This window comes from Cibotium barometz, chromosome 23 (genome assembly GCF_041138505.1).
Source record: "Cibotium barometz isolate CiBa-2024 chromosome 23, ASM4113850v1, whole genome shotgun sequence".
Classification (NCBI taxonomy): Eukaryota; Viridiplantae; Streptophyta; class Polypodiopsida; order Cyatheales; family Cibotiaceae; genus Cibotium; species Cibotium barometz.
The window spans coordinates 2184547-2207077 of record NC_141068.1 but is presented as its reverse complement, the minus strand read 5'-3'; the positions used below and the strand labels follow the sequence as shown (position 1 = coordinate 2207077).

Genomic DNA, 22531 nt, shown 5'->3' with positions numbered 1-22531 from the left:
TGAATCTTACCTCTATGACCAAGCACTTACCAAGGTTACCCTACATGATGCTTTGCATCTTTTTCCCTATTGCAATGCAATTTCTCTTTCTTAGAGAGCCTGAAGGTCTAGATTCCATAATTGTTAAATGACTTTTGTGGTGAGGGTGTGTGCTTTCCAAGTTGGGATCCCAATTCGGATTCTAGGATCCAACTTAGTCCTAACTTTGATTTTACAACACCTCGAAATTTAAGTTGGGATGCCAAAATCCAGATTAGTGTCTTGATTGGGGTGCTAGACCTCCCATTTTTCCAGGTTTTTTCTTTGCATGTAATGAACTATTACTGTATTACCAAATGAGAAGAAAGATATATAATTGTTGTAATAAAAGCATGACAACATTGGTGCACACTAATTATTTGGTGATGAGAAAAATGAGAGAGAATTTTAATAAGCATGACAATGTTTTGTTTGCAACAATTCTCTCTCTTTCTTGTGACTATGTACAACACCTAAATAAAGAACTAGGAATAGGCATATTCTATTATGTACTACTAGAGGTTTTCTTCATCATTCTCATAATTTGCATTTTCAAAAAACAACACTTTTTTATTACATAAAAATAACAAAGTATAATTGTAATAAAGAGTATGATGATTATTAGTTGTATTTTTGTGTGTGTGCATAGTGAAGAGAAATGATTATCACAGGTAAAATATTATCCCATTTATGACAATTATGTAGCTCCCCTTTTATTACCAAAAATACAACTAGAGGTTGTATTGGAATTGAGACAAGTTTATGATCAGCAAAGCTAACGTTGTGAGTGTGTAATGTAAATCACCTAGTGAGAGATTGTTCTCTCGTAGTAGTGAAATAATTGGTGATACAATTCATAAGGAAGAAAAGAAACAAAAGAAAGAAAGAAGCGCTTATTCTTAATGGTGTAGAAGCTTAGTTTCTAAATTACGTAATTCAACTAAATGGCTTCTAATTAGGGCCTTATGTTCCGAGTTTTTAACTTGAGCAATTCTAGATTTAGAGTGTCTTGTTGTATTGAAGCACCTAGAACCTTCAAAAAAAAATCCAATCCTAGTAAGTTTCTAAAAAAAGTAAGATTTTGAGAGAGTGGTTAAAGAGAAACTTTATTTCTCTTGTCTTGAGCTGGGACATGATAAAAAGCATTGTCCTAAGTCCCAAGGACAAGAACTTACTGGGAATGGTAATGATAAACCTAAAGGAACTCAGTGCATACTGTTCAAGTGTTGATACTTAAGGATTTTCCTAAATATAAATCGGTCGAGGTTTGTCATTCTAATGAAAAGCATTGTTGTATGGTGGCAAAATCTATGTGGGAATCATCATTTGAACCACATGATTTGGTTCGAATACATGACAATATTAAGGATAAAAAAGTTAGAATTCTCATAGATGATACGACCACACACAACTTTTTAAATTATAACTTGGTTAAGGAACTTAAGTTGCCTTAAGTCCCAAGTTCTCATAAGTATATAGCATCATTAGCCAATGGCTATGATAAAGATGAGTAGAATACTGTGGTAAATCAAGTTGGGATAAAGATTAAAGAGTATGAAGCACTTTTAGATTTTCAAGTGATGCATTTGTCGACTGTCGATGTAATTCTTGGTGGGAGAGAATGGTTATTTTCATTAGGGGAAACACTTTCAAGAAGCTATTTGTATAATACACTAACATTTGAGCATAAAGAAAAATTTACTACATTGCAAGAAGAGCATAATGTACCATCTTCTCCTTTGATATGTAATATTGGGCTCCAAAAGCTTCATCAAGATAATGAAATAGTATACTTTTTTTTCTGTTATGCAATGCCTCAATTTAAAAACCATTGTGAAAAGCTTGATTCAAGTATTTGTGAAGTAGTTAATTCTTCTTTGAACAATTTATTAGAAGAATTTAAAGATGTTTTTCTAGAAGCATTACCAAAAGGTTTAACTCCAAAAGATAGAGGGATAAATCATCCCATAGAAGTATTAAAGGATTAAAAGCTAATTAGTAAACCACCTTATACAGTAAGTTTGAATGAAAGACAAGAAGTTGGAAAATAGTTGGCTGAATATTTAGAACATGGCTTTATTAGGCTAAGTAAGTCTCCATGGGCTTCACCAATATTATTGATGAAGAAAAAAGATGGATCTATGTGCTTGTGCATAGATTATCATGGATTAAATGCAATCATAATAAATAACAAAATTTCATATTCCCGGGATAGACGAGTTGTTTGATCAACTCAAAGGTGCTAAATAATTTAGTAAGATAGATTTAAGGTCTGGATATCATCAAGTAAGAATAAGAATTGATGATGTGCCAAAAATGACATTTAGGACATCTTTTTGGATGCTATGAGTTTTTAGTTATGCCTTTTGGTTTAACTAATGCTTCTGCTACTTTTATGACTATGATGAACACTATACTTCATTCTTATTTAGAAAAATTTGTGATGGTTTCTTTTGATGAAATACTAGTCTTTAGTCAAAATTATACTAGTATTTCAACTATTGATATACTAGTATTTCAACTACTAAGGAAAAATAAATTATTTTCTAAAAAATCTAAATGTGACTTCTTAAGAAGTACAATATCTTGGACACAGTGTTTGAGGAAGGGATTTATATGGATCTTGATAAAGTTGAAGCTATATTAAGATAGAAGGCTTGAGTTCTATCGAAAGTTTATAAGGAATTATTATGCTAAGATAGCTATTTCAATGATGAACGAGCTTAAAGAAAAGGAAAACAATTTAGTTAGAATTATGATCAATAAACTAGTTTTGAAAAATTAAAAGTAGCAATAGCTACTGCTCTTATTTTACAAATAGTGGATCTAAACGAGCCATTTGTATTAGAAACGGATGCTAGTAATTTTGCTGTAGGAGCATTATTATTGTAGAAGGGAAGGCTAGTTGCATTTGAAAGTAAAAAGTTGGACAAAGCTCAAAGTAACTATTCAACTTATGAAAAAGAAATGTTTGCTCTTAAAAAATGGCGTCATTATTTGTATGGGTACTTGTTACATAAAGGTCGCATTTGTGTACCTAAAGAAGAAAATATTCGTGAGAATATTTTACTAGAATGTCATGACAATGCAAGTGCAGGTACCTAGGAATTTCTAAGACCTATGCACTTGTTAAAAGACAGTTTTATTGGGCAGGATTAAAGAAGAAAGTCCAGAATCATATTATAAAATGTCCTAAGTGCCAAGTCAATAAAGCTGAGCGTCTAAAGTAGGTGGAATATTACAACCACTACAAATACTTGAGGGTAATTGGGAACATATTTCTATGGATTTCATAGTAAGACTACCCCGAATAAGTAGAGGGCATGATTCAGTGTGGGTAATAGTGGATAGATTAACTAAAAATTTATACCAACTAAAAAAGAAGTAAAAACAACAGAAATGGCTAGAATGTTTAGCCACGAGGTGATATAGTAAGCGATCGAGATACAAAGTTTACAAGCCATTTTTGGAAAGAAGCGCTCAAAAATTTGAACACCAAACTTAGTATGAGTACGTCTGAACATCCACAAAGCAATGGATAGACAAAAAGGGTTAATCAAGTCCTAGAAGATATGCTTCGAGCATATGTTAATCATAAGCAAAATAATTGGGATGATTATCTTCCATTATTAGAATTTTCTTATAATAGTACTAAACATTATGCTACCGGTTTTAGTCCATTCATGCTAATATATGGATTTTAACTTAGAGCATCCATAGCAGTTGGGTTACAAAAAGAAAAACTGTAGAGTGTAAAAGACTTTCTCAAAGAAGCAATGTTAAAAGAGCGAAGGATCGTTCTATTAGTTATGAGAAAGGTAAAAGAAGATCGATTAATTTTGAGGAAGGTGATTTAGTTTATGTAAAAGTTTCTGAAAGGTCAAAAACTTTTAAAAATGGAAAAGTTCCAAAGTTAAGTCCAAGGTATTGTGGTCCTTATACAATACTCAAAAAAATTGGAAATGTAGCTTACAAGGTAGCTTTATCCAAAGTATCGAGAGTACATTGTGTGTTTCATGTTAATAGACAAACACAAGATGGGAAACAATGACAATATCATTGGAAAAGAAGCAATAGTTGATTTTATAGAACCATCTAATCTTCCACATGAGCCTAAAAAGATTTTTGAATATTGAGAAAAGAAAACTAGACATTCTATGTTTAAAGAATGATTAGTAAAGTAGAAAGATAGACCAAAAGAAGGATCAACTTGGAAAAGAGTGGCTACACTAAAGAAAATGTTTCTTGAGTTTGTTTTCGAGGATGAAAACTTTTCTTTCAAGGAGGAGGAAATGTTATGAGATTGATAGGAAACACTGAAAGGTAAGACTAGGAAATATTATTTATATGTAAAAGGTTTACATATAAATAAAGTTCAGGGGATTTCAAATAGGAAATACCTAAGGAATGGTTAAGGCATTAAAGTTAAAAGTAAAAAGAGAAGTAAATGGTGCACAATGGAAGTCCAAGGGACCCGCAGGATGGCGCCCCCTTCTAGGGGTAGTTGAAGAGGCATTGGTGAATGAAAGGTAATGTTTAGCCAATGAAAGGTTAGGGGGCTAACGTTGGAATGTCATGCATCACTTAGGTCCATTTAGGATATGGTTGGCTGGATAATCAAAGTACTAGTCTTACAAGTCCTCAAGCTTATAATGCAAGGAGCATTACAAACCCCATGGACACCCTAATGATGACAACAAGTGTGGGTGGACACCCCACACATGGGTGGCCGAATAAGTTAGCCACCTAACTTGCATGAGCATGGGCATCTTCTCCTCCTTGTTGTGAAGCTAATCGTCACCTTCCTAATCTTTTACACCTCTATCATTTCTGCTCATTACAAGAGCTATACTTATCCATTTGTGAATTCCAACACATATATATAATGATCATCATGAAAACATTCCATCTCCATCTCTCCTTGCGCACGAATCAGCAAGTCAACCTCAGCAAACTAAGTTGAATGGACTGTGTGGATAGCACCTTAAGAGGTTTGCCAAGTGAGTCCATAAATTCTAGGTTTTGATTTTTCGTGTTATTATAGGTGGCATACGTGCCTCTTTGTGCTTGTGGGGGACATTTGTGACCAGCCAGTTGATCCTGACACACTCAAATTTCGTCAACAACATTGTAGCTCCTTGATTTCACACTCAAGAGTCCTACATTGTTGCCAACTCTCCATTTTCAACATTCTTGCATTGTGAGAGGGCAAGCTAAGTGCTTGTACAGGCATGCACATGTTTGTGTGTTGGCTGAAACACTAGGGACGTGTTTGCTTCTCTCCATTGAATGACAAGGAATTGTTGAGAATCTTCTTCAAAACAAAACTCTTTCTAGAGACAACCATTGTTTGATTTTAGTATTCATTTCTTTGTTTATGGCAAATCTAGCTTTCGTAGCTTGTGGAACATTGTACAAATAAAATACTCCAATAGTATAGCCCGAGGGGTTGGCCGGGTTTCAACCCTAATGTGATGTACATGTGTAATTTTCTGCTTTCAGCTTTGTTAAGTTTTGTGATGTGTCCATTTCATTGAAGTGTTTTGAGTGATTGATATTTATGAGATGGTGCCCAATGCGTGCTCACACCCAACAAGGTGAATTACCCTCCTGATAGAGATCATCTCCAAGACTAGCACTAGAGATGCAACTAGCACAAGAGGGATGGAGCAAGTCCTAGTTGGTTTGATGCACATGGGCTACAAATGGACTACCTCCTCACCACCCTTTCTTGGATCAGGCAAAAGATAAACTGCCTTATTTGTTTGGATCTTACAAAACCAAAACATGGCTGACACCCCAAAGCTTCCTACAAAGTTGTCTTTCAACATAGAGCACTTCTTGTGGGTCACAAAGGATGACTTAATTGAAAATCCTGGATACCTTCATAGGCACATGTAGCATGCCATAAGGATCTCTCTCTCTCTCTCTCTCTCTCTCTCTCTCTCTCTCTCTCTCTCTCTCTCTCTCTCTCTCTCACTGGCATACTATAAGATTAGGTGTGGACTTCGATGCTTATTCAAAGGGAGATTGGGCATCTTCAAGGAGTCGATATGCCAGAGAGAGAGAGAGAGAGAGAGAGAGAGAGAGAGAGAGAAAGTTAACAAATTGGAATCATATCCTCCTGAAGATCACTAACGTCAAAATTTTCACAGCCCTTGACCACAAACCAAGCCATAATGTAGAACACCTCCTGAAGCATATCTTAATACACAAGTGTCTGGTACTAAAGAGACATTGAAATACAACAGGGCAATTGAAATTAGGCCTCGACTCCTTTTCATGGGCTATGCATCCCTACTCACAAAATCTGCACATATATATAATGATCATCATGAAAACATCCATTTCCACCTCTCCATGCACGTGAATAAGCAAGTCAACCTCAACAAGCTAAGCTGAATGGACTGTGTGGACAACACTTTGAGAGGTTTGCTAAGTGAGCCCTAAAATTCAAGGTTTTTTAATTTTCGTGTACTTGTGGGGGACGCCCGTGACTAGCCACTTCATCCTAACACGCTTAAACTTGGTCAAAAATGTTGTAGCTCCTTGGTTTCGCACCCGAGAATCCTCTGTTTTGCCAACTCTCCTTTTTCAACATTCTTGTGTTGTGATAGGGCAAGAAGCCAATGTTTGTGTGTTGACAGAAACACTAAGGACATGTTTGCTTCTCTCCATTGAGTGACAAGGAATTGTTGAAAATCTTCTTCGATAGAACTCTTCCTTGTACGGGCACTCACACCAATGTTTGTTTGTTGACAGAAACACTAAGGACATGTTTGCTTCTCTCCATTGAGTGACAAGGAATTGTTGAATAAGGACATGTTTGCTTCTCTCCATTGAGTGACAAGGAATTGTTGAAAATCTTCTTCGATAGAACTCTTCCTTGATAACCATTGTTTGATTTTAGTATTCATTTCTTTGTTTATGGTAAATCTAGCTTTTGTATCCCGTGGCACATTGTACACAAAATACTCCAATAATATAGCCCCGGGTGGCCCGGGTTCCAACTCTAATGTGATATACATGTGCAATTTTCAGCTTTCAACTTTGTTAAGTTTTGTGATGTGTCCATTTCATTGAAGTGTTTTGAGTGATTGATATTTATGAGAGGGTGCCCAATACGTGCTCACACCCAACAAGGTGAATTACCCTCTTTATAGACATCTTCTCCAAAAATGGCACTAGAGATGTAGCTAGCACAAGAAGGACGGAGCAAGTCCTAGTTGGTTTGATGCACACGGGCTATAAATGGACTACCTCCTCACAACCCTTTATTGGATCAAGCAAAAGATCAATTGCATTATCTGTCTGAACCTTACAAAATTAGAACATGGCTGACACCCCAAAGCTTCCTAAAAAGTTGGCTTTCAACATAGAGCACTACTTGTGGGTCACAAAGGATGGCTTAATTGAAATGCTTGGATACCTTCATAGGCACACGTAGCATGCCATAAGGATCTCTCTCTCTCTCTCTCTCTCTCTCTCTCTCTCTCTCTCTCTCTCTCTCTCTCTCTCTTCGTCATACTACGCATACTATAAGATTAGGTGCGGGTTTTATTGCTTATTCAAAGGGAGATTGGGCATCTTCATGGAGTCGGTATACCAGGCACAGAGAGAGAGAGAGAGAGAGAGAGAGAGAGAGAGAGAGAGAGAGAGAGAGAGAGAGATACAAAAAGTCAACAAACTGGAGTCATATCCTCCTAAAGAGCACTGATGCCAAAATTTTCACAACCCTCAACCACAAACCAAGCCATAATGTAGGACACCTGTTGATGAAGAGTATCTTAGTACACAACTGTTTGGTACTATAGTAGGGCAATTGAAATTTAAGTCTGAACTCCTTTTCATGCACTATTGCATCCCTACTCATAAAATTAACACATATATATATTGATCATCATGAAAACATCCATCTCCACCTCTCCATATGCACGAATTAGCAAGTGGACCTCAACAAGCTAAGCTGAATGGACTGTGAGGAGACAACACTTCGAGAGGTTTGCTGAGTGAGCCCTAAAATTCTAGGTTTTGATTTTTCATGTTATTATAGGTGGCCTACATGCCTCTTTGTGCTTGTTGGGGACGTCCATGACTAGTCACTTGATCTTGACATGCTCAAACTTCATCAACAACGTTGTAGCTCAGTGATTTCGCACCCGAGAGTCTTTCGTTATACCAACTCTCTAGCATTCTTGCGTTGTGAGAGGTCAAGCCAAACGCTTATACAGACATGCACACCAATGTTTGTGTGTTGACTGAAACACTAGGGACTTGTTTGGTTCTCTCCATTAAGTGACAAGGAATTGTTAAAAATCTTTATTATTTGTTTTTAGTATTAATTTCTTTATTTATGGCAAATCTAGCTTTTGCAGCTCGTGAAACATTGTACAAATAAAATACTCCAATAATATAGCCCAAGGAGGTTGGCCCAAGTTCCAATCCCAATGTGATGTATATGTGCAATTTTCAACTTTCAGCTTTGTTAAGTTTTGTAATGTGTCCATTTCATTTAAGTGTTTTATTTTAAGTGATTAATATTGACAAGACGATGCCCAATCACACCCAACAAGGTGAATTACCCTCTTAATAGAGATCATCTCCAAGACTCGCACTAGAGATGCAACTAGCACAAGAGGGACGGAGCAAGTCCTAGTTGATTTGATGCACACGGGCTACAAATCGACTGCCTCCTCACTATCCTTTCTTCGATTAGACAAAAGATCAACTGCATTATCTGTCTGGATTTTACAAAATCAAAACATGGCTAACACCCCAAAGCTTTCTACAAAGTTCGCTTTCAATATAGAGCACTTGTGGGTCACAAAGGATAGCTTAATTGAAAAGCCTGGATGCCTATCATTGTTTCTCTCTCTTTCTCTCTCTCTCATAGTATAAGATTAGATACAAACTTCGTTGCTTATTCAAAGGGCAATTGGATATCTTCATGGAGTCAGTATGCTAGGAACAAAGAGAGAAAGACACACACACACACACACACACACACACATTTAAAAGGTCAACAAATTGGAATCATATCCTCCTAAAGGTTACCGACGTCAAATTTTTCACAACCCTCAACCACAAATCAAGCCATAATGTAGAACACCTACTGAAGCGTATCTTTAGTACACAAGTATCTGGTACAATAGTAGGGCGATTGAAATTTGCACATATATATAATGATCATCATGAAAACATCTGTCTCCACCTCTGCATGCGTACAAATTAGCAAGTTGACCTCAACAAGCTAAGCTAAATGGACCGTGGATAGAGGTTTGTTAAGTGAGCCCTGAAATTCTAGGTTTTGATTTTTCATGTTATTATAGGTGGGCCTTCATGCCTCTTGGTGATGTGGGGAGCGTCCGTGACTAGCCTGACATGCCTCTTTATGCTTGTGGAGGGGCATCCGTGACTAGCTAGATGATCTTGACATGCACAAACTTTATCAACAACAACGTTGTAGCTCATTGATTTCGCACCCAAGAGTCCTCCATTGCCAACTCTCCGTTTTTAGCATTCTTGCATTGTAAGAGAGGGCAAGCCAATCACTTGTACAAGCACATACACCAAAGACTGTTTGCTTCTCTCCATTGAGTGACAAGAAACTGTTAAAAATCTTCTTCAACAAAACACTTCCTCGACAACCATTGTTTGTTTTTAGTATTCATTTCTTTGTTTATGACAAATCTAGCTTTTATAGCTTTTAAAACATTGTACAAATAAAATACTCCAATAATATAGCCCGGAGAGGTTGACCCCCAATCCTAATGTGATGTACAAGTGCAATTTTCAGCTTTCAACTTTTAGCTTTGTCTAAGTTTTGTGATCTCTATTTCATTGAAGTGTTTTGAGTGATTGATATTTAAAAGATGGTGCCCAATACGCTCATCCAACTACATGAATTACCCTCTTGATAGAGATCATCTCCAAGACTCACACTAGAGATGCAGCTAGCACAAGAGACACGGAGCAAGTCCTATCTGGTTTGATGCACACGGGCTACAAATGGACTGCATCCTTACCACCCTTTCTTGGATTAGGCAAAAGATCGCCTGCATTATCTGTCTGCATCTTACAAAATCAAAACATGGCTGACACCCCAAAGCTTCCTACAAAGTTCACTTTCAACATAGAGCACTTGTGGGTCACAAAGGCTGGCTTAATTGAAAAGCCTGGATACCTTCATTGGCACATGTAGCATGCCATAAGGATCACTATCTCTCTCTCTCTCTCTCTCTCTCTCTCTCTCTCTCTCTCCACAGTCCTCAACCACAAACCAAGCCATAATGTAGGACACCTGCTGAAGCGTATCTTAGTACACAAGTGTTTGGTACTGAGGAGAGACATTGAAATACACTAGGGCAATTGAAATTAAATCTCAACTCCTTGTCATGGGCACGAGGGTAGGTACAGGTTCACTTTGTGCACTAATGTACCGAGTTTTAACCACTTCATTGAAAGAGGCAAGCTCTAATATACTCGTGCTTTTCTCAAAACGTTCAAACCTACAGTTACCACAGAAAAAGGAGGTGCACTGCCTGTTTCGAAAGCAACTATACCCCAATGTGCAACTCACAGTTTTACCGAAATCACAGTTATACCGAACTTGCAAAACATAATTATGATATCCAAACTTCAAGATCTCGGAGCATTCACAACCCTACTAAATAGCCGTCTGTCAATGTCTTCAATCTACTAATACCAATCACTCGCCTAGCTTCTTGTATTAATTCCCATTCGCTTTTCACCATCAAAAAACACAAGGTTCTGAAATTCTCCAGTAAACCGTCATCTTCCTTTTAGCTTGAGAAAGCAGTGACTTCAGAAGACCTTGAAGAGCAAGTAATATTTACTACACATGAATGCATGTCTTTAAGTATCAGTCAGTCCATTCGTCCTTTCAATGTACGAGTGATGACTTGATCAGCTGACCTGCAACTCAAGCAACTCACAGGTTTTAAAAGCATGCAATCAAATTGAATATACAACAAAGAATCATAATGCATGACAGCCAAACCAAAGTTTAGAATGAAAGATCGTATGAAGAAAGAAAATCAGCTAACCAAGCAGCTCGTTGTGCGAGGCAAATCATCAAAAACACTGAAATAGTATGCAAAGTTCATGTTACGTCATTTACAGAAAGGCAGTGGTAACTTACACAACATGGACGATTCCTCCCCATCCACTCAAACAGTCTCTGTCTACTGATGACAACAAGGCTTGGGAGATGACTTCAAATAGTTCCTCTGGTTCCTGTGAAGTGTTACACCCAAACTTTCAGCTAGCATTTTCATACAAATAAACACACTAAACTAAGTGTTCTTTTTCCTAAACGAAAAACTTTTAACTATCTTCTGATGAAAGCAAGCAACTAAAAAGGAGGTGCTCTTTGTTTTGAGTGATGATAAATGAAAAGGTAGCATTTTCGGTTATCTTGTAATCTAACTGTAGGCTGAAAGGTCATGTGCAAAGTACAAATTGTACACATTACACTTGAAAATGCCAGTGATAATGGTTAGAATGCAAGAGCAGGTCCCAAGCTCAATCCAGCTGGCAGTCCAATGAAAAAAACTACAGGGTTTCTTAAATTCTATATAACCATCACAGTTAAAACAAATGAGCCAAAGACTGCATCAGTTAAAACAAGAAGTTTTTTTAACAGCTTTCCACTGTTCTTCTGCCTGGTACATCTCGATTCTGCAGTTATGCAATGCCCAATCTACCTCTATTCATAATAGCTTTGTTTTCTTGAACCATCATTCCACAGAATTCACCCTCTTTATTAAGATTATCAGCAATATAATTTTAGTCGCTTATTTATACAGATAATTATATAACTCCCAAATTGTTTGGCTTTTCAAATTTTGAGCTGACATAGTCATTGCTAGCCAACAAGTGGAGATCATATCGCTTGTAAATAAGCTTTTGGAAAAAGGCTCTATCTGCCCAAGTAATTCTCCTTATCGCTCTCCAATTTCTCTTAGCGTAGGACGGTGGCACCTACAAGATGTGCCTCAACTGACACATCTTGAATAAGATAACGCTCAAGCATCGTGTTTCCATTCCCACGATTGATGATACATTGAGTAATTTTGATTCAAAGAGCAATATCATCACCTACATGTGGCTCCATAAGACGATTCCTAAAATGACATTTGGACTTAACACAAGTACTCGGGATTAGCCAATGCCCCATCAAATATACTAATCATCAATTAAATCAAGTTCACATGGAATTTCTTCGACATCATCCTCGTCTATTTGAAGTTACGAAGGGCATCATAAACATTTTTTCGATTGTGTTTAAACATTTTTCAAAACATGGGTTGTGCATCAATGGCAAGAGTGAGATACTACTTCAGGCGTAGTGTTCAAGGAAGGGATTCATATGGATCCAACAAAGAGACCAATACAAGATGGAATTTTCCAAGGCAAGCTTGCTCAAATGACTTCAACCCTTCATGATTTGGCCAAGACAAACAGTGCAACTTCCATGAGAATAACTCTCTTTGACCTCAAGAGAACCACAGTTTCAAGTCTTGTGTTGCTCTTTCTGGATCCTTAGAACCCTCTCATGGTCAGGTATGGTGCATGCTGGAATTCCATAAAAAATGTTCTCAATGAAGAGAATCATGCGATTACTTTTGATAGTCGCATCTATAAGCAGCAGAGTCGAAAGAGCTTATGATTGTACTTCATGTTCTCAAGATTTAGAAGCATTATCTTTTGGGGGCTGATTTCATAGGGAAGACAGATCATCAAAGTTTGAGTGAGTTTCTTACTTCGACTAAGCTGTTTCAGAAGTATGTTGATGAGGTGGGCAAACATTTTGTCCATGTTCCATTTTCACATATTCCACACTCTAAGAAACAAGAATGTGCTTATCGATGTGCTCTCTAAGAGGCCACAACTGTCTACTTTATGCGCATCATGGAAGCATTCTTGCCACACCACAAGCAATGGGAAAGTATTTTTTTTGTTATAGCATGTGGAAGGACATTGAGGATTATGTCATGTAGTTGACTCCCATGCATAAGGCAGACGTAAGGCATTAGGTTTACTTCACCCATTGTCTATTCCCTTCTAGTCATGGAGAAGTATAATAATGTGGTAGACTTGTTCCTAATGTGCAACTGAATAACAAAGAAGAGAGAACAACGAAATAGAAAGAGAGACATGCACAACACACAACTACCTAAGCTATTGTATATATTTATGTACAAGAAAATAAAATATGACAATACTCTCTAAAGTACAAAATGATGCTGAAAATGTAGACCACTGGCCTCAACCCAAACACTATTGAGAAGATTACCCTCAGATCAACCCTACACCAGATCCAGTGGAGAAATGCTCTATAGGCCAAAAGAAAAGACAAGACTATTTCTCCAATGTAGGGCCCTCACTATGGTATCCTGAGAATTTAACATCGTCTCCTGCAAAAGCACCCAATGTCAAGGGTTTGTCCTGACCAAACCCTCTCAACGTCCCCTAACACAAGACATAGATATCGTTTATCCAAATAAGGTTCCGCAAGCTCGAGCTCACCACCCAACCATAAATCCAATACATTGGATCACCCCCGAGCATAGGAGTCAAGGCTCCCATCCATACATAGGGGTTTGTGACACCTGGCTTGTCATGGACACATGTCAAGTGGCATTTCAACCATGGCCATGATCATACATAGGATTTAAATCAGTAACATCCCCCCCGCCTTGTAATCAACAGTCCGCAACTAAAAAGTGTTGGACCCAATGCAATGAGAGTAAGGAGCATGACTGATGTTGACCAGCAAGATAATCAACACATAACTGAGGATTAAAGGACAGCATACAAGATTCGTGGAAAAGCATAATCGTATTTTGATATTTGATCCTTTTTATAGGAGAGGCCCCCCTTACAAGGTGTGTGTGTGCATATGATGCCACCACACATGCCACATGTCAAGGCATGTTGCCAAGTATCCTTGAGAGGTGTCACCTTTACACATCATTGCTTACTAAAGATCCTTCTAAGAGGTTGTTCCCACACACTAGAACCACTTTATTTAAACCTAGAATACTATAAGTAAGTAGGTGCCAATTTACCCAACCACCTCGCACCTGTTTATTCCCACATTAATCACTATTAATATTTGACAAGTTGGCCCACAAGAACCTACTGTTAGGGTTTGTGGGGCAATGGAAGCGCTTACACACACAATGGAAGCAAATCGACTAAGAGAGAGAGAGGGAGTAGAACTTGCACATATATTCACACAATGATGATAAGCGACGAGTACAAGTGATAATAATAAAACCTAGTCTAGGTGTCCTTTCACACCAAATGTCTAGGGGGGAAAAACTATAGGACAAAAGTGCCCTTGGAGTTAGTGCATGTTCACATGCAGCACTACATATAAGCATATGCCTTCAAATTCCCCCTTGTAGTGGTAATGTGAACCTGTACAAGGATGCAAATCACTCTCTCCATGAGAGAGAGCCTACAACTTTGCGGAAAGCTAAATTTAAGCTTCTCTCAAGGCAATACCTTTGTAAACAGATCTGTGATGTTATTCTGTGTAGAGCAGTAGGTTAAATTGATCTCCTTTGTATGAAGCCTCTCCCTGACATAGTGATGATGTATCTCTATGTGCTTTGTACGTGCATGGAAAACAGAATTCCGTGCCACAGCCATAGCACTATAGCTGCCAATGAGTATGGTAGTGGGTGTCTACTGACACTCACAAAGATCTACAAGTAAGCTCCTCAACCATACACAATCTTGTTGAAATAATCGGAGTCTTAGTGGTGTGCAAGGGTTATTGAGTCTTTTACTGTGAACACTCTAGGTGTGAATTATTGGCATGTATAATGCCACATGTGAACATGGGATAACTAGGGGCACTTTTTCCCTTTGGGTTTTTCCCCTAGCACATTTGGTATCAAAGGACACCTTTTTTCTATTTGTTGTATTTTGATATTAAATGTGGGTTGACTTCTCAACTCCACACACATTCCAATGCAATCCACACATTTGCATCTCCATCTCTATCCATCTTTGTGATCTTGGTGTGCTATGTGTAGCTGCATCTCCCCTCCTGGGCCAACAGTGGTATTAGAGCCCTGCCCTGAACACTAAGCTACTGTCACATCTTCTTTGCCAGCAGCAGCCTGTTGTCACGTCTTGTCTGCCAACACCTGATCATACAAGTATCCTTCAAGTTCTAATTCGCCAGCAGGCACTAGACACCCGACAGTGCAGCTCACACAAGGCCATTTCATCACGTTTCCGTCAAATCCACTTCCTTGCCTGGCTCGGCTGGCTCGCTTCGCCGCCCCCTCCCACCCAACACGGGCGGCACTAGTGCGCAATGGTCTGCCTCCACCAGCAGACCGGGCGGCTCTTCCACCGCCACCCATCCCGCGGGCAAGCTACAAGCAGTGGGTGGAGCTCTGCCCACTTTGAGCCTTACATGGCACAGGCATGAAATTGGAGCTTTTTGGCGCTGTCAGTCACCCGTCACCATCGCCGTTCCGTGCCCGTCCAATGCAGAAAATCCCCCGACGCTTGTGTTGTCTCTTTCCGCCGCCTTCTGTCTGTTCATCGTTGCTTGCAGTTTCGACCGGCAACAATCGATTGTTCCCATCCGACTTGCTCTTATATATGCCCGACTTGATTGTTGCCTTCCTGTAGGTCTGCTATTTGACTATTGTCATTTCATCATGCCTTGAACTTGCAAGGGATACAGTACAGAAGACAAATTTTGGGGAAATGCTTCAGTGCAAAATTTCGCGTGTAGGCAGCACTACTGTGCACAATTAAATTGGGGCTTTTCTGAAATTTGTGCTTAATTCCACAATTGCAGCTACAGGATACACAAAAATTTAGAAGCTTTTGTGATTTATGTGCAATTGGCACAAAATTGAGCACAATGGTGCATTAAAATTTGGGGCTTTTCGCATTTGCATGCGATTAATACATCATACAGCCCATAAAATTTGGGGCTTTTCATTCTACAGCTTTTGTTTGGATGTTTGTAAAGTGAATGTGCAGGGATTTGGATTGCACGTGTCGTCAGGACACTCCAAACACTTATTGCAGCCTTGTAATTGGGGCAAAAAGTTTGCTCAAGAACTTGTGATTGCTTGGCATAGCACTCTGGTGCATTGGGGTTTTTTGTCCATGGAAGATGGGGACAGCATGATTGCTCATCTTACCAAGATCCAAGATCTTCAAGAGTAGTTGCTTAATATTGATAAGGCCATTCCTAAAAAGGAATTGGTCTCCAAGACACTATCATCACTGCAAAAACTTACCTGAATTTCCACACATCGCTCACTCCGTCTATGTAGGGAAACTTGGAACCAATCTTGTTTGAAGAGCTGGTTTGTTGCTATAGCAGTGGCAGAATTGGAAGAACAAATCTTTTGTCATGCGTGGGAGTGATGGGGCTTTTGTTGCCCAAGGCAAGGACAAAGGAAAAGCCAAAAGCAATTTTCAGCCAAAGGTTGATTTGGGAGTTGGGACAGCCTTCACAAAAGGCTAAGAATGATGCAGGCAAGCCCAAGAAACAGGGCAAGTGTCACTACATGAGTGCACAAAGCGGCTTGCAAGATGATGCGTCAACAAAGCTTGTGCAGGATGAGTGGACTTTTCTTACTTGCAATTATGATGCATCATTAGAGCATATGTCTCTCACTGTCAATGAAAGATTTGACACATGATACTTTGACAGTGGTGCTTCTAAACACACAACCTCTCAAAGGAATTTGTTTAAGAAGCTTATGGCTGTCCCTAAGGGCAAAACGGTAACACGTGCAAACAATTCTTCTTATCCCGTCAAGGGAATTGGTGAAGCGATCCTCATAATAGCACATGACGCAGACTTATGTCTTCCAGATGTATTGTATGTGCCTGGGATTAAGAAGAGGTTAATGTTAGTCTTCTCTTTGCTAAAAGAGGATACGCAGTGAGCTTTGGGACGATAGGTGCTCGGTCAAGGACCATGAAAGTGGCTATGCATTAGTCACATCCGGCATATTGTACCATGGGTAACATGGGTTATACCAGCTTGATAGGTTTGACAGGAGAGAGCATGATGCTCATGTGGTTTCCGCTCTAATATCTGCCATGCAAGTAGCAGAATTGTGGCATGCTAGGTTTGGACATGTGAATTATGGCAATCTGATGCTATTGCAAAAGGATCAAATGATGTAGGGCATGCCTCGTGTAGAGCTGCCACGAAAGCATGTATGTGAAGGGTGCATATTCGGTAAAATGCACGGAAATGCATTTACAAAAGATGGATCACCAAAAACTACGGCTTGAGCACAATGATGTGTGTGGTCCTATGCAGACACCATTGATTGGGAAGCATATATACTTTGTAACCTTTATCGATGACTACTTCAAATTTGCTTGGATATATCCCTTGAAGGAAAAATCTGATGTATTTGCATGTTTTTAGCATTGCGATGCCCAAGCTGAAAATCAAATAGGTTGCAAAGTGCATCCCTCCGTACAAATAGAGGGGGAGAATATATTTCTATAGCTTTCAAAGCTTTTTTTGCACAAAAGACCATAAAGCATCAGTGCACGATGCCATGCTCTCCAAAGCAAAATGAGGTTGCTGAGAGAAAGAATAGGTCATTGATAGAAATGGCTAGATGCATAGTCAAAGGGAAAGGCTTGCCTCACAAATTTTGGAAGGAGGCAATCATGTGTGCTACACATGTTTTGAATAGATGCCCTACCAAAGCTTTGAAAAGCATAACGCCATATGAGGCCTCCAAAAGAGGAAGCCTAGAGTTGATCACTTTAGAGTTTTCGAATGTATTGCTTCTGCACACGTACCTCAGCAATTGAAAGGCAAGTTTGATGACAAAGCTACTAGGTGCATATTTGTGGGTTACAACAGTGGCATTAAAGGGTACCGTCTCTTTAATCCTTCCACACAAAGGATTTTGGACAGTAGAAACAACGTGTTTGCTGAAAATTCAGACCAGCCATTGGCTGAATTTTTTGGACAGCCACTTTCATGCCTACATAACCTGTTCGAAGGACTTCTCCCATTGGGAATTGATGGCAAAACAGATCAGCCACCAACATTGCCTAATGGACAGCATCTGGTTTCTCAAAATCAGCCTATAAATGAGCTCATTACACCTCAAAATGTAGAGGAAGCAATGGAGGTAGATTTGTGCCTTGTTGGGTGCTCTATACCTTACAGGAGAGGAAGCTTTCAGCTCCACTTGGTAGCAAGACACGGGCTGGTTAAGAAAACTAGAGAAGTGTGCCACACAAGCTAGTGTGGATCTGCAAGTGCCCCCCCCCCTTGGGTGCTCTATACCTTATAGGAGAGGAAGAGCGGACAAAGACGGAAGAGGCTAGATTTGTGTCTCGTTGGGTGCTCTATACCTTACAGGAGAGGAAGCTTTCAGCTCCACTTGGTAGCAAGACACGGGGCTGGTTAAGAAAACTCGAGAAGCGTGCCACACAAGCTAGTGTGGATCTACGAGCCCCCCCCCCCCCCCCCCCCCCCCCCCCCCCCCCAAGGTTTTTGCTGCCTTTCCCCCCTTCACCCACCCCACACCCCCCCCCCCCTCTCCTTCCATCAGCACCCCTCCTCTCCCTGCTCGCTTTCCCTTGCATGCTCAGTTTTTGGAGCATTCTCCATTCCGCAAGTCTCCGCCTTTTTTGGTGATCGGTGGAGCCATTGGGAGAGCATGGAATCCCCACCCCCCCTCCCACCTCGTCTCTCGCACAGGTGGCTCCATATTCAGATATGTGGTGTTTCATCATTCCATAACTTCTACGCCAGAAAGTGCCGCGATGATCTCCTCCTTCCCCTTGAGTGTAGCCTTAAGGATGGAGTGGGATTCGGAGTCAATGGCTACCGCCATTCAGGGGCAGACAGTGGAGCTCTCACAACATCTTCATGATCTGCGCATCACCGACGTGCTCACCCACCTCTGGCCCCTGGCTAGGATGGGGCTAGGAGGCTCAAACCATAGAGATCAAGACGGAGAGGTGGTACCCTCCAGCCTCTAGGTGCTGTTTTTTGTGTTCCTTCATGTTTGAGTTGTAGCACCCCCCCCCCTCCTTATAGATACCTCTATCATGATCAATGGAGTTCAGAGTATGTCTACTCTCCTACTTGGATAGAGTGGCGACATAAAGGAAAGGGTCTGCGCCCACTTGGCGTGCCTTTGCACCAGGTCTGATGGTGATTATTCCCCATCTAAAACCAAGCCCAAGACTCTTCGAGTGGAGGGCAGTTTCGATAGTTTCGCCTCCCACAAAGATTGATATGCGGATAGTCTCAGGGAACATTCAGGGTTTAGGGGGACCTCAGTGCTTTAGAGGCGAGGCGTCCTTAGAGGAGAGCTTCATAGCATCGACATTCTTTTCCTCCAGGAGCACCACCTTTCAGAGGGGCGTATCCGTCAATGCGGGAAGATTTTACCAAGTAGGAGCCACACTTTCTGGTCTCCTTCTTTTGGCCCTTTGGGGACACAAGGAGGAGTTTGTATTTCTCTCAGCGAGAGCAGCTTTTGCCAATGGTGGTGACAAGCTCAAGTGACAGGTTACCATTATGATTGGAGAGGACTACGTGAGCTTCCTCAATGTTTATGCCCCAAACGCTACAGCAAGTAAAGCCATCTTCTAAAGCACAATCCATAAGGCCCTTCCACATGCCGACTTTAACATAATTGAGTCAGCAGAGGACAGACTCGGAGGAGGCACGGCTACAGTTTTAGGCGCAAAGTACTCTACATAGAAGAAGTTGATCTTGGCACTCAAGGGACAGGACCCTTGGCATCTTCCAGAGTTTGGGTGCAATCTTGCAAGCTTGTGCTTCTTGCGAGTCCGTGGATTGAGAGTCAGCTTGCTGCCACCCGCACGAAGATCAAATCCATCAAGGAGAGGACGGTGGAGTACAGGTACCACGCCAGAACTTCCTTTTGGACCAAAGCCGGAGAGAAGATACAAGCTGAGACAAAGATACAAAATGAAGGACCCTAGATACAACAAAAGAGAGGGAGGAGGCTCTAATATCAATCCATAAACTCTCTAGCTCTGAGGGTCTCCAAGATGCTCACATGCTCGTGTTGGGCTAGGGTCCACTGTGGGGGGGGGCTGCTATTAACTCACCAAAGCATGAGAACTAGATGAGAGTATATAATCGCCTCCTTGCTCCACTGGTACTGCAAAAATTGGATGCTACCCTTATGCATCTGACGCTACGCATAGTAGTGACATGCAGCGTTGTTGTTTCTGAACCCCCCCCCCCCCCCCCCCCCCCAAGGTGAGAGCCATCACCACAGATCTTTTCCGATCCCTCCTCACAGGCACTCCATTATCCCAACAAGTGATGGACATGCGCGAGAGGGTCTGTCGACACATGAGAGATGGTTTCTCCCGCTCTATGATCCTTCTTATTGACTTCTACCAGGAGGTAGAGACAAAGGAACACTACATTTGCCGATGTACATGCTATTATGAGATCCGAGGGAGGTATCACTACCTCTTCCGAGAGGGTTTTGGGCCGTTACGCAGGGTCATGGAGTTTGAGGATCAAAGATGCCTGGGATTGTTTCTACTTGAGCTCAAGAGACACAAAGAAACCCTCTTGGTAGACAGGAGGCCGAGCTATGATGTACCTAGACAGAGGACCCTGACAGATTTTTTCGGCACCAGCACCAGTAACCCAGCCCACACACCTCCTGATACCTCCTCCATTGGGCCATCAGGGCACCGACCACGCTCCCAGGGAGTCACCACTGATAGAGCAGTTATCTTATGTCGTGCTCGTCGGCCACGCCCACCAGGATCCCGACCACGGCATCCTCACCATCGCCAGATCAGAGCCATTATTGCTCGGCATCAGAGGCGCCTACCTCGCGAGCTTCTAGATACTTGATCTAAGGAGAGGGCAACACTTCAACTGATCAGCATACATGGATCTACCTGATATACATTTTTCAGTATTTTCTACTCAGTATCATCTCGGAGTCTTACAGTTCTGTTCTTATAACTGTAGGACAATCAGTTTATTGTGAGCACTATGAGGTCTTGCCGCCATAGCTTGGCCGAAGTTGTCGCCTCCCAGAAAGTGAAGATGATGTCCAGAATATGCTTCGATCCTGAACAAAACCTGTCTGAGTGTCATGGATCAAGTCAGGGAAGAAAGGCTGAAGTCTCTGGCTAATGGCCTTGGCCAAGATCTTGTAGGGGTCCCAAGAAGGGTGATGGGTCTCCACTATTGGATCTCCAATTTGTCACCACCCTCCTTGGGAATCAAGTATATCAAACCCTCTAAAAGCCTCTCTAGCATGGCACTCGTGATCATAATCTCATCGAAGGTTACTCAAAGGCCACCTTCCATAAGATCCCAGTGGTGAAGAAGAAGAAAGAAACTGAAGCTCCCAAGCATTTGTCCGTAGAGAGAGCCGTCAATGCCTCCGCCAGCTCCTCTGTTGTGAAGGGTAAGTTGACAAATGCGGTCATCCAAGATCTGATGCACATATCGCCCTGTCTCAATCCGCAACTGGTGTGATGAGGTCCGGATCTGTCCAATGGCACAATGTATCCCATGTGATAGGTGTACATCCATGTACGCCGGGTGGGTGATAAAATCATCTGGTGAGAGGTGTAGAAAATGGCTCTTGTAATGAGCCATTTCGTGCCTAAGGGCTCAAGGGGGCTAGTCCATGTCCTCTCTGTGTCCACTCTGATGATATCCATCATGATCACGCGGTTTTGCTCTGAGCGGGTGAGATCCAAAAATGGACAATCCAGACTGTACTAAAAGGGTGGTAGTGCCTCTATCCGCAAACCATGCAGGTCAAACCATGATGTCATCTAAGCGTACAAGCAATGAGTATCTCCATCCTCTGCCAACTGTATGGATGAGGTCAATGCCAATCGGGAACTCGTCTTTCCACATTATTCCACATTAATCCATATTATTTAATCCAATTCCAATTCATATGTGTATCCATTCTTGACCAGATACATCATTTTCTATCCCATCACATAGGATTCATTCACTTCACATTATAACATCCATTCCTATCTTTCTTAATTTACATTACGTCTCCTCACATCCATTTCTCATTATATCTCATTCGTTCAGATCTTATATTATTCATTCACATTCTGATTCACATGACATCTCATCTCATCCATTCGCTCATATCGACTTCATATCCATTTACATTCATATTTGCATTTCTGCTGAGGGAGCTCCCATAGCCGCTGTAAAAAGGTAATGTCTGAAATAGGACCTCGGTTACTACTGGTGGGGCACCCAGCTCAGCCCGAACAATCTCATGTGGTACTGATGATTTGCTCAAAATCATGCGGGCAATCATCAAAATCAATGGTCTCTCCATTTGCCTCCATCCCTCATCTGTCCCTCTCTGACCTGTGTGGTGTTAAACACCATAACCTTGGTTTTCCCGAGGTTCACTGTCAGATCTCTATCCGCACAGAAAGTTTATAATGCATCCAGGTGTCTCTG

At 40.9% G+C, this 22531-nt stretch overlaps 1 protein-coding gene across 1 annotated transcript in view; it reads right to left on the bottom strand.

The window, feature by feature from the left end:
* Nucleotides 1-10455: 10455 nt before the first annotated feature.
* Nucleotides 10456-22531, bottom strand: part of LOC147625537 (proteasome subunit beta type-3-like) — a 55350-nt gene continuing 43274 nt past the window's right edge. The window contains exons 6-7 of the mRNA XM_086817039.1: nt 11180-11274; nt 10456-10953 (exon numbers count right to left, since the gene is read on the bottom strand). Of these exons, the coding sequence (XP_086673165.1) occupies nt 10905-10953; nt 11180-11274 (144 nt within the window). The 3' untranslated portion in view covers nt 10456-10904. The remainder of the gene's footprint in view (nt 10954-11179; nt 11275-22531) is intronic.